A 14,989-nucleotide genomic window follows, 5' to 3' on the forward strand; every position below is an offset into this window, starting at 1 on the left:
ACAAATTCACAAACCTAGTGCCACCCACGCAGTAGCACCACTGTAAAGCCACGATCAGCGTGCCTTCCATCAGCGTGACACTCCAGGCTTTTACAGTGACTGTCATGCAGGGGTCACAGCGGTTAAGGATCGCGGTCTCTCTGCACATCTGGAACGGTATACGGCATAGGCGCCCTCCCCAAAAAAAGCATAGAAGTGGTATTTGCCTGTTATTAGGGCTCAAGTAGGTGCAGGTAGAAGACATACAAATATGTGATAAAATGTGATCAATGAACAATGAAAATAAGCCAGTGTAATAACAAAAACATGCATTGCGTCTTGTAATGCAATGCAGTTGTGTTGAATACATAATCTGTTCTATATTACACATTTGATCAAAAAAAATTGATATAAAAAAAAAAAAAACTGACTACGATACAGAACATGGCGAACGGATCATCAAGGAATCTCGCAGGGTTTTCGGAATGTCAAGCGTTTGATTGTGGATTCAATGAGTCATTTAGAAAGTCTTCAAACAAAAGCAGTTTGCAATCAATTACACCTCCTCTGAGCGGGCCGTGCACAGTCCTCCAGACACAGCCAGCCCGCCTCTGCAGGGGAGTCCAGCGGGTCTTTGATGGGGGGTGAAAAGAAAAGAAAAGCTGAAAATCGAAGCCAAAAAAATGCAGACGAGCCCACCAATAAAGGGGGAGCAGAGGTGGCTGCATTCAGAAACAGCGTCAAGGATCTTCGAGCTGGGTTCAGTGATGATGAAAGCAGACAGCAATGGCTTTAGAGGGGCTAAGGCTTTGCACGTGAGGCGGGCGGGGGGGGGGGGGGGGGGGTTACAGAGAGGGAGGAATGACTTCAGGCATTCCGGAACCCTCTGTGATTTCAGGCATGCTGCTGGTTACTGTTCCCATATGGGCTACAAAGCCCCTGGGAGCGACCGGGCGCAAGCTAACACTGACCCCTCCCATGCATGTACTCGTCATACCGCTGGGATTAGATTAGCTCAATAAATAGCTCTGTGTCAGGAGATGGGCTTTACTGAAGCTTTCGTTATCTCTATGGTATCTTTAAGTCGCACGGAATACGAAAAGGCCAACTTCCCCCCGTGGCTGTCATCTGGGGCTGGCTCATTCTGCGCCGCCAACCCGCCCCAGAGACAAACCATGCGATGCTCGGGACCCCTGTAATGCTGGGCGCCAAATATGTCATCCATATGCAGGAGCAGCGTGACTGACAGGACGCTGAGCCACACGACCAGATGGGCTGGGAAGGTACTGCCCTCGGGCATCTCCCAACAGCGCCCCCCCCCCCACCCCCGCCCCCAACATCCTGAGCACTCTATAAGCACTAAGCACGCCCGCTTTGTCCGCGTGCGTCTCACATGACTCGTGCCGCCGCCCATTTCGCCGCATGATCTGCGCTCAAGCATCTGTGTAGGTGGAGCAGATGCTCATCAAACAAGTCTCCATAAATCCCAGCAAATGCCAAGTATCCGGAACTTTCCTGCTCAGAGACTGACCGGTGTCAGCTTTAATGAACACCAATTAAAAGAGTCCGCCGTTTATTTTTGTCTAACCTTTGCCCCAGCCAGCTGTAACGTTCACTTAAACTCCCTCTTCATTGGGTGCGCAGCGGGCAGTTTTATTGACATGGTATAAACTGAACGTAATGTTTATTCCGCTTTAATAGCAGTGGCGCGGCGGAACAAACAACGTAATTCAACACACGTTTCCCGCGCCGCCGTTACTGACGTGATGATGTCACCCTGAGGAGCTAGCCGGCTGGGCTCACACGGAAACCCCCGTCCGAGGGCCGCAAGCTGGCGAGCTCACAGACGCTCATCAAACACTTGTTTTCCTCTTGATTTCTTTGAGCCTCCTGATGTTAATGACAGCACTTGACTCATGTAACACCCCACCCCGTGGTTCCAGCTTCTCTGAAAGCTGCAGGAAATGCCCGTCTTCTGCTCCACCTCCAAGCCCCGTCCCAGATGCACGCAATGACGCCCCGGCCCCATCTGCTCCAGCCCTCCCTGGCTGGCTTACCTGTACAGCCAGTGCTGCCCTTCCTGACAGAGAATCCCAGTTCGCAGTGGCAGATGAAGGAGCCCTTCGTGTTCTCACAGTTCCCGCTCAAGCAGATGTTCGGGTTGAGGACACACTCATCCACATCTGGAGGAGGACGGCAGGGAGAAGAGGTGAATGGCCTAAAAATGCAGAGGCTCTTTGGCCAGACCAGAAAAGGAGCCCCTGAAGTCACAGGGAAAACCTTCAGAAATCTCTACAAGCTGGATTTATCAGGCCAGACCTCCAAGTTTCAGGCAAACTCATCGTGCTGCAGGGCACCTGACAGCTGAGGAGCAGCAGCCCTGCACTGCGCAAACACACACATAACCCCTTTGGCTTTTCAACATCTTGCAGCTTATAAAACAATTAATTAGCACAGAAACAGTTCACTGCCTTACCAAGACACATCTTCATATTTTCGGAGGACATGAAGCCGTCAAAGCACAGACACTGGTAATGCCCGGGATGGTTTGTGCACTGGCCCCCTTCACAGATGTTTGGGTTGTCCTCACACTCGTCGATATCTATGGAGGGGGAACGGGGGGAGGAGGGAGGCATGCCAAACATTGTTACTTCATGGGCTACAGGGAGGGCAGCTAACTGCTCCCCCCCCCCCTCCCAGGTGCAGGGGACTAGTGCATGGCAGCTGTGCCTCACCCGTGCAGCTCCTCTGGTCGGGCATCAGCGCGTAACCGTGGCGACAGCTGCATTCGTAACTGCCCTCGGAGTTGGTGCAGAAGCTCTCGCAGCCTCCATTCTGGATGGTGCACTCGTCAATATCTGAGACAGGTGGATGGATGGGTGAGCAGACAGCAGGCCGTGGCATGGAGAACAGCATCGATCCCGGCCATGCAATCCATACCGACGCAGGAGAGCCGGTCCTCGGTGGACTGATACCCCGTGTCGCAGGAGCACTGGTAGCCACCCACCATGTTGACACACTGCCCGTTCTTGCACAGCTTGTCACTCAGCTCACACTCATTGATGTCTGGCAGGTGTATAGAAAAGAGACAGGAGTTTAACATTCCTGTGTCCCTACTGATCACAGTGAGCCCCTGGAGGGGGGGGGGATGTCCTTCTGTTCTACATGAGACCTCCCTCTACAATGCCACTCTCTCTCTCTCTCTCGTACGCATACAAAAATACATCCTAACAAATGAACCTCCCACTAAATTTATCTCACGCAGATGTCTGGAAGTGGCCACTGAACCCATAGTCTTCCCGGGTATTGAACGCAATTGAATCCATCTGCGACCTGCTTCCAGACAGCTCATATTTATCTCCTCATGTGGAGAAGCTTCCTGGCTGCCGTCTAAGTTGGCGAAGCGCTCTCTCCATCTGCGAGGCCCAAGTCCCAAGCCCAGGGCCCGGCTCGTCTGCGCTGCACCTCTTATCTGCCCTGCCGTGGGAGTGAGTAGCTTCCCCAGGGCCTACTCAGACCGAGGTTCTGTCTACACACGTGGGATGTCGGCTATCCGGGCCCCTTATCTGTCTAGACATACAACAGCAGTTGAGTGTCTTCAACATCTTGCCATACTCGCTACATCTCTGCTGCCAGATGACAGAAGTTCCAGGTATGTGAAAAACAAGCTTAAAGTGATCTTAAAATGATACTAAAGGGAACCGTGAGCTCATTGGCCCAGAAAAGGCAATGCCCACCTGCAAACCCCGCCCCCTGAGCTGCCCAAGTCCCTCCCCCTGCTCACCCAGGCAGGCAGATCCATCGGGCGCGACCTCATGACCTGGGGGGCAGACACAGCGGAAGCTGCCTTCCGTGTTAATGCACAGGCCGCCTCGGCACAGCAACGGGTTGCGCTCACACTCGTCGATATCTGCGGGGACAGAGATGTCGGCCTCAGGACATGGAAATTCTGCGACGGTGTGACGGGGCGTGACAGGGTGTCTGGCACTCACCCATGCAGTTCTTCATCATCATGAAGCCACTCTCATACCCCTCGAAACACTGACACTCAAAGTCGCCCGGCGTGTTGACGCACGTGCCCTGGCCACACAAATCCGGCGAGATGCGGCACTCGTCGATATCTGCATGAGCAAGGGGACAGCGTCAGAGCCATGCGATGCAATAAACACAGGGGCTAATGTAGTCAGGACTACCATCACCATCCTCTGTTGGGGAGAATGCACGTTAGAGCCACTACAGCTTTATGTTTTTAATGTGGCTCCCGAACGAGGTTGCAGCTGCACCATAGAGGAGGACAGCTTCCCACCGCAAGCCCCCCAGGGGCGGACCGCTCACCCGTGCAGTTCCTTTCATGGGAGTCCAAGGCGAAGCCATTATTACACTTGCACTTGAAGCTGCCGACTGTGTTCCTGCACTTCCCGTTGGCGCACAGGCTGTGGATCATCTTGCACTCGTTGATGTCTGCGCGTGTGCATGGCGAGAACGGGGGGAGGAGGACGAAGGAAAGGTCAAAGGTCATGGCAGCACAATGGGGAAGGCCGCTGCCGTTCCCTGCCGATCTACTAAAGCCCTACTCACCCACTCTGAGCCACGTACCTTTCAGGAAGGGCTTGCCGTTGACGAAGTCGCCCCTGTGGGAGAAGCCAAAGCCGCGGGGGCAGAGCAGGCTGAATTCAGAGCTGCCCCTCTCCGGACACTCGTCGCACTCAGGGCCCCAGGCCACGCCCACCGAGCAGCAACAGGTGTCGACACGATGCCGGCCTGGGATGGGGGCGCCACAGCGCTCGTCCTCGTGGGTCAGATAGCATTGCTCAGTGCGGAGATCTGTGGGACACACACACACACACACACACACACACACACACACACGCAGGAATGTCTGCATTACTGTCTCTGCAGGCATGTGGAATTCAATGTAATGCAATTAACTGAAAAAAAAAGAATATTTCGTTTTTTAATTAACTGTAGAAAATGTATTTCTTAGGCTTTGGCAGTAATAATAAAAGATTTTATTTGTAATGCACTTTACATTTAAAATAAATCTCAAAATGCCAAAGTTCACAGTATCACGAAATTTTGGGAAGCCTGTGCTATTTTGAAACCTACGTCACAAAATTAGCAGAAATGTATATGGTGGTTCAGCAAAATATATAAGGGGGGTGTGCGTCCCTGCCCTCCCTACAGGGAATTTCATCAAGATTTCAAAATACTGAACACACACTGCTTTAAAAAAAGAGTCTCGAAATACTATATATATCACAGCATAATGCCTGGAAGGTATGACAATATTAACAGTACTGCCACAATGTAATATTTGTATTTTCTTTTATTTTGTTTAAAACCACAAGCTGCAATTTGCAATGGTAAGCCGTGTGACAATGAGTCTGCACAGAGCACATGGTTCAGACCACACAACTGACAAGCAGCAAGGACAACAGAAAGAAAACCACAGTGTTGGGTCCGAGTCTCAGGCTGCTATCGCCAAAGGTAACCAGAATGGCACCACGGCAGAGAGAGAGAAACGGGCGTGTGCAGGACTACATACCGATGCATGTTCTACCAGAGTCGTCCAGTGTCATTCCGCTGGGGCACTGGCAAATAAAAGAGCCCAGGGTGTTTACACACTTTCCGTTGATGCAAACTCCAGGAAACACCTCACACTCATTCACATCTACCACCGGAAAAGAGAGTTAACAACGGAGCCAGGAACAAATCCAGCAGTAACAAATGACTGACAACAGAAGAAGCCGGACAGCAGGAGAACGGGACAGGGACACAGTTCATGTAAATACAGTCCTGGGTTTAGACACGTCTGCTTGAAAACAACGAAATGTCTCTTTTCGGTGGGCGGCGTCACTTTCACGGGAATACAAGGTGAAGATGACACAGACGCCTCGATGTGAAGCAGGATGGGTGTATTCCCAGACGTCCTCACCTTCACACTCTTTCCCCCTAATGCGGGCAAATCCCTTAGGGCATAACCGATCTGAAAGCAGAGGACACAAGTCTTCACATCCGCCAGCGGTACTCGGCCAACGTCAATAACGTCCAGAACTCGCAAGAAAGGACCTCCGCCGAGGAGCCCTTACCTGGCTCACAGCGGATGCAGGGACTGCCCCAGGCGGCCCCCAGCGTGGCGCAGCATTGCGACTTCAGTATGCCTCCGTTGATGTTGATCTCGCAGCGGTTGTCGATCATCTTCAACCAACATGTGCCCTTGATGGTCTCTGGAGATCAGACATATTGCGGTGCTGTTGGGTCAGTGAGCACTGGGTACTGGGGGACGCTGGATCAAAGTGCCGCAAAGGGCAGGTGGAATCTACAAGTACCGGACATTTTTCTGCAGCTGAAACATGCAGTAGCCCAGCCTGAACTGGGCTTATTCCTCCCACAGCCCCTGGCAGCAAAGTAACATCTGGACCTAGTGGGTATTTGTGTTTCTGTGCACCCATTTGACGTCATCTTCAAACTCAACTTCGTACTTAGGATCAGAAGTACAGAGGACGGTAAAAATCCCCGGATGTCATTCTTGCACCATCCCACATATCAAGGATACATCAGTTGCATCCTCACCAAATGAGACCAATCCTCACTGCACCCAGAATTCGCTCTTGGGAGGCAAGTTTGCAAGACTGGTCTTGCCAAGATCACACGTACAATCTTTGCATTCTTGGTATTGAGAAACTCCCATATTGATTCCAGTCTCAAATGACTCAAAAGTTGAATCCGACTTGGACCCTATGACTCAAGAAGACTTATAGTCCCCCTCCCATAACATTATTTTTATAATTTTAGTACATATTAATTCTCTGCTGTCTGCATTTACAGTTAGCTGAATGCAAGGTCTCCTGAGAACGTTTGGTGCAAAGATGCATCACTCCCTGCATTTACATGGACGTAAAAACTGTGTGAGGACAACCGTGAGTGGACGCTCTCTGTTCAAACTCTCTCTGCCTATAGAGAATGTGACCTATGATGTACTGCGGTGGGTTTTTAATCATTAAAGGTTAAAAAATTTACATAGCTAGGAACTCAAGTTGCATGGCTTATAACTCAACTTGGACTGGCGTCAACAATTTCATGACTTGTGACTTTGTGACTTGACAGCCAAAATGATGGAAAGATTTGGACTTGAGGGCAAATGACTCGAGATTTGGCTCGGACTGCATTGTTTTGACTCGAGACTTGCCTCGGACTCGCCAAGGATTGACTTATTCCCAATCCTACTTGAGACACATAGAGGGTCACGTACCCACACACTGGGTTCCAGAGCTGTCCAGGATGCTGCCAGGGGAACACTGGCAGGTGAAGGACCCCACTGTATTCTTACACTCCGCGCCCACACAGGGGTTGGACTCACACTCATCCACATCTATAGAAGAGGAGGGAAAAAAACAAGCAAATCACACTCCTTGATCATGTTCAGGTCACACCCACTGGAACGCACACGCAGTGCAGTGACAAAGACCTTCAGCTCCAGCGACATCTGTAATGGGATTACTGGATTATTTATATCTCGAACTATATGCCCTTTTGGCGTTATGCCCGCACAGGTTCATTTAACGGACAGGGCGAGAGGGCGCGCCGAGGTCACCTTCACACACGTCAGTCAGTGCGTGGAAGTAGAAACCCTTCGGGCACTGGCAGGAGAAGCTTCCGGGCGTGTTCCTGCAGATCCCATTGTCGCACAGGAGCCGGTTCACTGCACACTCATCGATGTCTGCGGAAGGATAGCGCTGTTAGTGCTGATAGCCAGAAGGGGACGCCACTGAGCTGATGAGTGTGGGGGTAAGACGGTAACCCACCAACGCAGTTTTTGCCCGTGGAATCCACCTCATATCCCACATTGCAGTTACACTTGTAGGTCCTCAGCATGTTCTCGCAGACACCATTCTGACAGATGTCTGGGTCCAGAGCGCACTCATTTATATCTACGGGCGGCAGTATGGGTGATCAGTGGACCATCTTGTCCAACATCCTTCCTCACTGCAGAAGTGACGAGGCCATACCCACCTCTTCCATCACTGGTGCTGCCAATCCCGTGACTGCACAGGGCCAGGAACTCAGCTGGAAAGCAGGGAACAGTCAGAAAATCCCAAACAACTTGATTAAGGTTTTGGGTGTCCACCGGTGTGGCGGCGAACCCCACTCCATCACAACCAACCACAAATGACCCGATGAGCTCACGAGGAGCCTTGTGTCCGACTGACACATGTGGGAGCCATCGGAGGCGGAATGCTTGGTGTCCAGAACACAGAGAACAACAAAAACCACATCAAAACACAAGTGGGATGCAGGACTTGACCGCAGAGAGGCTGCCAAAGCAGAATATCTTTGATGCTGACAAGAGAATGCACGCCTCTCTCGACCCTGCCTTCTCTCGCTCCCAAAGGGACGGCTCATCACTGGGACCACACGGATGTCTTTGTGACTCACGGTGCAGCAGAACATGCAGCCATAAATAATATCCCCATTCGACATTCTTCAGGGTTTCTGCATCCAATCAGAGCTGACCACAGACGACCCGTGTCAGGTGGACAAGTGCCTCAGCTTCGCGCAAGTCTGCCGTCTCACAACGGGGGCCCTCTGCGTGTTCTGTAGAGGGAGCCGCTCTCCAGATCTCTTAAACACTTGTCAGTCGAAAGCCTTTGCAGGTGGCTCTCCATTATGGGTCACACTTGCTACAGTGGAGTACACTGCTAGGGCGAACAACCTCCATCCCTGCGGGTGGCGCTGTTGCTTCAAGCACTAGTATGAAGAGCAACTGTTAATTACACTCATAGAAGAAGCCCGGCCTCCAACAGGCAGCACAGAGCAGTCAGCTTCAGGGGCCAAAAAATTAAAAACCTTGGAATGCGCACATAAGTGGGGTATTACCATTTATTAAAGATATTTTTTAAACATGTCATTTGGAATTTATAGATCCATTATCTCCAGCATGAGAGGTAATCTAAAATTCTGTAAAGTCTGTAAAGGAATGTGCAGTTACATAGAAAAAAAATATCAGAAATGATAAGGAATGAATGATAGTTAATCAAAAATGGCCATTTGTCTTTGTTTTTATTATTCGTATTTACCAGAAACTGAACCACTGCATGCATGTGTTTGGCTGCACAATCAACCGGATGGATGTGAGATGAAAGGGATTCTGGGAAATGGGAGGATGTTCGCTCAGTCTCACTGTTTGAATCCAAACTGAAGACCTATCACTTTCCTTCAGCCTACCATAAATAAGACTGCTGGGGCCACTGTATATGAAACAGATGGTTGAAGGCAGAGCTGACCTTTAGATGCTATGGGGGTCATGGGAAATCAGGTGACCTGTCTGTCTCCTTTCCTCCGCTGTCTTATGGCTCTGGTTTACTATCCATTTAGATTTGCGTTACCCTGAACTGTGCCACTGTTGTTGCACTTCGTATTGAGTGTTTTGGGACAACCATGATAGGAAAGACACTATGTAAAAATGAAGTGAGTAGAATGAATACCTGAATTCTGGGCGGGGCACGGCTGGCAGGGCTCCCCAAAGGCGTACTCCAGGTTGGAGCAGCAGCATTCGGACTTGGTGACAGCACCGGGGAAGGGCGCCACACATTGGCCGCGCTTGTAGCCGCCATAGCAGGTGCTGCGCATGTGCGTGTCTGTGGAGGGAGAGGGCCGTGACTGAGGGGGGAACACATGACAGCAGGCAGGATGCCTAGAGGTCCCCGCTGATATTTCATATGCATCTGATGGAACATGTACTTGGGACAAGTACACGCCGACCCCCAGACAGCAGCAAATGTGCAGGGTGTTTATGTGCACGACTGGATAAGCACATTGCACAACAACTTCCAGATTTCCATGGCAAAGAGCGGGCCTCCATGGGGACTCTCAGAATGTTCCAGTCAAATAGAGATGTAAAGTTCCGAACAGCCCTGGAGGGTCTCCCTCCCCCCACTCGGGGATACAACAAACAGAGCGGCCTGGATTAGCCGTTAGCAGCACGTCTATAAAGGAGAGCGGGACTCACCCACACAGACGCGCCCGTCCAGGCCCACGGCCAGGCCGGCCATACACTCGCAGCGGAAGGAGCCCTCGGTGTTGACGCAGTGGCCGTTCATGCACATCCCAGGGACCTCGCATTCGTCAATGTCTGCAGGGAAGCAGGAGGAAAGGCGGGTGCTCATTTCGGAGGGCAGAACCCCGTGATGGGACCAGCCATTCAAACAAACAGTGCTGAAGTTAAAGACAAGTCTTAAACTGGGAAGAGGTTCTGCTTCCTTATTAAACCATACTGCGGCATCAGGGCCCGAAAAGGGTTCAGAGTACTTATTAAAGGTGTGTATCACTCAGCTCCAGGATTCCCCCCCAGCCCCCCCCCGATTCACTGCATTGCTTAACACTGCACACAGCTTCTCCCAAACAACGCGTGTTCAGCTGGCCCAAACCATTACGTGACTTTACAGATTAGGCTGTAAAAATAGCTGAATAAAATGAGGCGGTCAATCCTACCGCTATTATTTCTCCAACAAACCCTGCAGCCTTATAAGGAAACAATGCAACGGGCGTTCCAGCACACAGGGGTAATTACATCCCACTGTGCCGCCCGAGCCGAGAGACCTTTAGGCTGGTATCTAAGGAAATGTTTAGCCCTATAAATACAATTGATTTCCTGAGAACAGAAGCGTGAATTTATGGATTTTGTAACATTGTGGTCCTAACCCTGCACTGAGATTTCCTATAACTATATATTGAAGGATATTAAATTCCCATAATATTCACTTATGGAAGAGGTGCTCCTCAGCACAGAAATTAGCAAAGCTTTCTGCTGCCTGACAGCTGCATCAGTGTATGTGCTTCACACTCACCTGTGCAGAAGCGTCCGGTTGGGTTCAGGACGAAGCCGGGCTTGCAGACGCATTTGAAGCTGCCATCCTCGTTGATGCACATGCCATTCAGGCACATGTTTCTGATCAGGCACTCATCCTGGTCTGAAAATGGACATTCGCAAATAGCCAACTTGAAAGGTGTGCAGTTCCAGTTCACTGCGATGGGTTATGCAGTGCACCGTGTGGAGAATTCACACCCCCAGGGGCACTGACCCCAAGCACTGCTGCGATTCGAATTGAAAATGCTTATTAAAACAGAAGAAGCAGTAGTTCAACACATCCCCTCCGTTCTTACTAGGCCACTGGCTCTCTGATATTCATTCAATGGCCGATGAAAGACAAGTACTTCCTGGCACTGTCAAGCTAACATAAAACTCGGCCATATCTGGGAACATCAAAAGGCAACAGAAAGAGCGGAGTCAGTGCAGAGTCAAAGTCAGAGAATGGACAGAGTAGAGCAAGGCGTCCCCCAGACCTTGGCAGTTCTTTCCATCCGAGGTGAGGTCGAAGCCGGCGTTGCAGACGCAGTGGAAGCTGCCGTCGGTGTTGACACAGCGGCCGTTGTTGCAGATGCGCCCATTCGCCACACACTCGTCCAGATCTGAGACAGACAGGTGGGTAGAGGGGACGACGTTACTGAGACCCACGTCAGACACAGCAAGGACTGAGGTACGTGGGGGACCCTGTAGCAGTGTGAATGTGGAATAACACATGGAGACCATGTAAAGTCATCCGTTAGGTGACTTCAGCAGAAGTCAGGAACTGACATCAGCAATTCTTATGGGGGGGGGGGGGGGGGGGGGATTGCTTCCACAGGAGTGTATATTGGTTATAAAGCAATGGTTGTAACACTGGGACAACCCACTGGGGCATGTGTGGGATCCAAGATTGGGCACTGCTCTTTGACCTTTCAGTATGGGTGCCACAATGAAGTGCTCAGCTGTAGTATATTGTGACGTGTGTAGTATAGTGTAGCGTGTCCAGCTGTTTGGGACACAGTGTGTCTAGGCCAGCAGTACCGGTTCTGAATAGAGGTGCGAGCCGCATCTCACCTCTGCACTCCGTCCGCGTGGCTGTACTTTGGAAGCCCGGAGGACACTCGCAAAAGTAGGAGCCGGCTGTGTTGACACACTGGCCATGCACACATGGGCTATGTTGACACTCATCCGTGTCTGGTGGGGGTGCCATCAAATAACAAGAAACCAAAATGAACCAAGGGGAAGCACACAGCAGACATGATCTGGTGGTTTAAAAGAGCATGTAGGTCACAAGGTCCGGGCACATGTGGGAGCGAAATGACTCACCGATGCACTCGCCGCGCACGTCCAGGTAGAAGCCTCTGTTACATTCACAGTAGTAGCTGCCTGGCGTGGGAACGCAGCGGCCATTCAGGCACAGGTTGCGGTACGCCTGGCATATGTTTGTGATGTTCTGGGACTGGATGACTGTAGAGAGAAGAAGTCATCGAGCAGCCATCTTAGAACAGATGGGCAATTTTAGATGGGAACTAATCTGAACTGACAGAATACGTATTAACCGAGTAAATCCAGATGGGGGGTGGTAATCTGAGCAAGTATGGGGAGAAGAAGTAATCTGAGTAAGCACAGAAGGGGATCAGTAATCTGAGTAAGTACAGAAGGGGGTCAGTAATCTGAGTAAGTACAGAAGGGGATCAGTAATCTGAGTAAGTATAGAAGGGGGTCAGTAATCTGAGTAAGTACAGAAGGGGGTCAGTAATCTGAGTAAGTACAGACCGGGTGGCTGTAATCCGAGTAGATATAGAAGGAGGTCAGTAATCCGAGTAGATATAGAAGGAGGTCAGTAATCCAAGTAGATATAGAAGGAGGTCAGTAATCCAAGTAGATATAGAAAGGGGTCAGTAATCCGAGTAGATATAGTAGGGGGTCAGTAATCCGAGTAGATATAGAAGGAGGTCAGTAATCCGAGTAGATATAGAAGGAGGTCAGTAATCCGAGTAAGTATAGAAGGAGGTCAGTAATCCGAGTAAGTATAGAAGGGGATCAGTAATCTGAGTAAATACAGACAGGGGGGCTGTAATCTGAGTAAGTGCAAAAAAGGGGCAGGCTGCAATATGAGTGTTAATAGTATAATAACTGTCTGTACAGGAATTACACTACACTATGATAATACAAGTAAGTGAAGCTGGACATACTGGGAGGGCCCATGTAACCTGGACCAGTCCCCGGGTCAGGAATCGTCAAGGTGCCTGGTAAGAAAGGCCTGCTGGGGTCGCCCGGACCTCCAGGCCCTACCCCTGGTCCGAACGGCCCACCAGGGCCGAATGGGGTCCCTGGGCCAGCTGCTTCCCCAGGGCCGGGCGGGATGCCAGGGCCGATGGGGATGCCGGGACCGATGGGGATGCCGGGGCCGATGGGGATGCCGGGGCCGATGGGGATGCCGGGGCCGATGGGGATGCCGGGGCCAGGGATGGGGACCTGAGTGCACAGCCTCTGGTGCTCCTCTGGAAAGGAAGGATACAGCATGTGTTCAAAGCTCCCAGAAGCCCCTGGGAAATCATGGGAAACTACTGCTCCCAGAAACCCCTGGGAAACTACTGCCATTATGAACATGAAACTGGGATGAAAAAAGTTGCAGACATGTTTACTTTTTTGCATACAGAGGAGGTTGTTTAGAAATAATGCACAGGCTATTCCAGGTTACAGAGCAATGCAGGCGACATAGAGCACGCTGATTAACAGCATGCACTTCCGACCTGCAGGTTCCAGGCCCTAGGTGAGTACAGAAAGAGCTCTGACCTGTCCCAGTGATGGGACACAACTCCGGCGTGGAGCCGTCCGCCCAGCAGCGCCCCCCGTCGCAGCAGCACTGCATCCGGGACATGAGAAGGGAGCTTCTGCTGCTGCAGCGGCCATTCAGCAAGCTGGTGAAGCAGTATCCTGGGTGGATGTCTGTTTGGGGGGGGGGGGGGGGACATTACTGTCATACTGCACTGCTGGTGAAGCAGCATCCAAGGTGGCTGTCTGGGGGGGGGGTACTAGCATATTACCCAGCTGGTAAAAACTGACCAGGTGCTTTCAGGATAGGCCTTTGTGGAAAGCCGGGCGACCTTGTGGAAGACATTCCTTAAGAACAAAGATTTCAGGGGGCTTGGGACCTGAGTGGGATTCCACAAGCCCCCGGACCTACAGTCCCGCTTGCAGTCTGAGGCTGGTTGTGGCTCCCATCGTTTGGATGAGAGACAGTCCCCTTCTCATTTTTCTGGGTCATCAACATTAAGTTTTAACTAATTAAATCCCATGAAGCCCCCCGCAGCTCCTGGGCAAAGTTAAGCGAGTGGTCATGGAATCGGAATCTGTTCGGACTGACTGTTCAACCCCCCTCACCCCCACCAAGGGGCTTCCTCTCCACCCACTGACACAAATATTATTTTTCCAGCTTTAAAACATGCATCACGAGAAAAAAAAAATCGAATCGAAAAATTGAGAGTTTTCAAAGGAGAACCAACAAAAGTACTAGATGCAAAATGTTAAGTATGAAGCATTTCTGTTTGTTATTGTGCAAGTGGGTCACACATGTAGCTGCCCCCATAATGATATAAACAACAAATCTAACATTCAATAACTATACTGTACTATACTATACAAGCATATAATGGTAAATAACTGTTCTAAACTACGCAGATAGTAACTACTATAATATATTAGGCATAGAACATAGGAATTATATCTGTGGCATATAAAGAATATATATCCAAAAGAACGACATCATGCGCTCCTATGGCGCTATAGTATAGCATCGTATAGTTATTGTCTGTTAGTATAGCATGGCTGTTTAGAGCTATTCCACAGTGTGCAGGCAAACTTATTTAATGTTTAGAAAACACAGCTCCAGTTCACTTAAATTCCAGCTCATAACAGATATTTTTCCATATTTAGCCAAGATGATGACTAAGAGCAGTGGAGGGGGGTGATGCTTATGGGCCCACCCTGCCCGCCCGCCCGCCAGCCAGCCCCATGTGCAGCTCTGAAACTCCAGTCTCTCCCTCTTGTGAAATCGGAGGTAACAAGCTGACCTAAATTCCAGCAGTCAGGTTTCTGGAGCAGTGACAGGGCAGACGCCCGCCTGAAAGGCCCACTGAGGACAGCCGGTGCCCATGAATC

At 50.7% G+C, this 14,989-nt stretch overlaps 1 protein-coding gene across 30 annotated transcripts in view; it reads right to left on the reverse strand.

The window, feature by feature from the left end:
* LOC125705865 (fibrillin-1-like) overlaps positions 1–14,989 on the reverse strand; it is a 53,789-nt gene that overhangs the window by 21,389 nt on the left and 17,411 nt on the right. For 27 of the 30 annotated variants that reach the window (XM_048972186.1, XM_048972185.1, XM_048972175.1 and 24 more), the window contains 23 exons: positions 13,625–13,777; positions 13,021–13,329; positions 12,152–12,292; positions 11,900–12,019; positions 11,323–11,448; positions 10,827–10,949; positions 9,989–10,111; positions 9,465–9,617; positions 7,993–8,046; positions 7,785–7,910; positions 7,574–7,699; positions 7,232–7,351; positions 6,069–6,206; positions 5,915–5,965; positions 5,525–5,650; positions 4,576–4,803; positions 4,315–4,440; positions 3,972–4,100; positions 3,764–3,889; positions 2,920–3,045; positions 2,715–2,837; positions 2,456–2,581; positions 2,037–2,162 (listed from right to left, as the gene is read on the reverse strand). In XM_048972186.1, coding sequence (XP_048828143.1) covers positions 2,037–2,162; positions 2,456–2,581; positions 2,715–2,837; positions 2,920–3,045; positions 3,764–3,889; positions 3,972–4,100; positions 4,315–4,440; positions 4,576–4,803; positions 5,525–5,650; positions 5,915–5,965; positions 6,069–6,206; positions 7,232–7,351; positions 7,574–7,699; positions 7,785–7,910; positions 7,993–8,046; positions 9,465–9,617; positions 9,989–10,111; positions 10,827–10,949; positions 11,323–11,448; positions 11,900–12,019; positions 12,152–12,292; positions 13,021–13,329; positions 13,625–13,777 — 3,099 coding nt within the window. The remainder of the gene's footprint in view (positions 1–2,036; positions 2,163–2,455; positions 2,582–2,714; positions 2,838–2,919; positions 3,046–3,763; positions 3,890–3,971; positions 4,101–4,314; positions 4,441–4,575; positions 4,804–5,524; positions 5,651–5,914; positions 5,966–6,068; positions 6,207–7,231; positions 7,352–7,573; positions 7,700–7,784; positions 7,911–7,992; positions 8,047–9,464; positions 9,618–9,988; positions 10,112–10,826; positions 10,950–11,322; positions 11,449–11,899; positions 12,020–12,151; positions 12,293–13,020; positions 13,330–13,624; positions 13,778–14,989) is intronic. The other 3 variants (XM_048972182.1, XM_048972183.1, XM_048972184.1) reach the window with 3 other exon arrangements.

The sequence above is a fragment of the Brienomyrus brachyistius genome, chromosome 13, assembly GCF_023856365.1.
Source record: "Brienomyrus brachyistius isolate T26 chromosome 13, BBRACH_0.4, whole genome shotgun sequence".
Lineage (NCBI taxonomy): Eukaryota > Metazoa > Chordata > Actinopteri > Osteoglossiformes > Mormyridae > Brienomyrus > Brienomyrus brachyistius.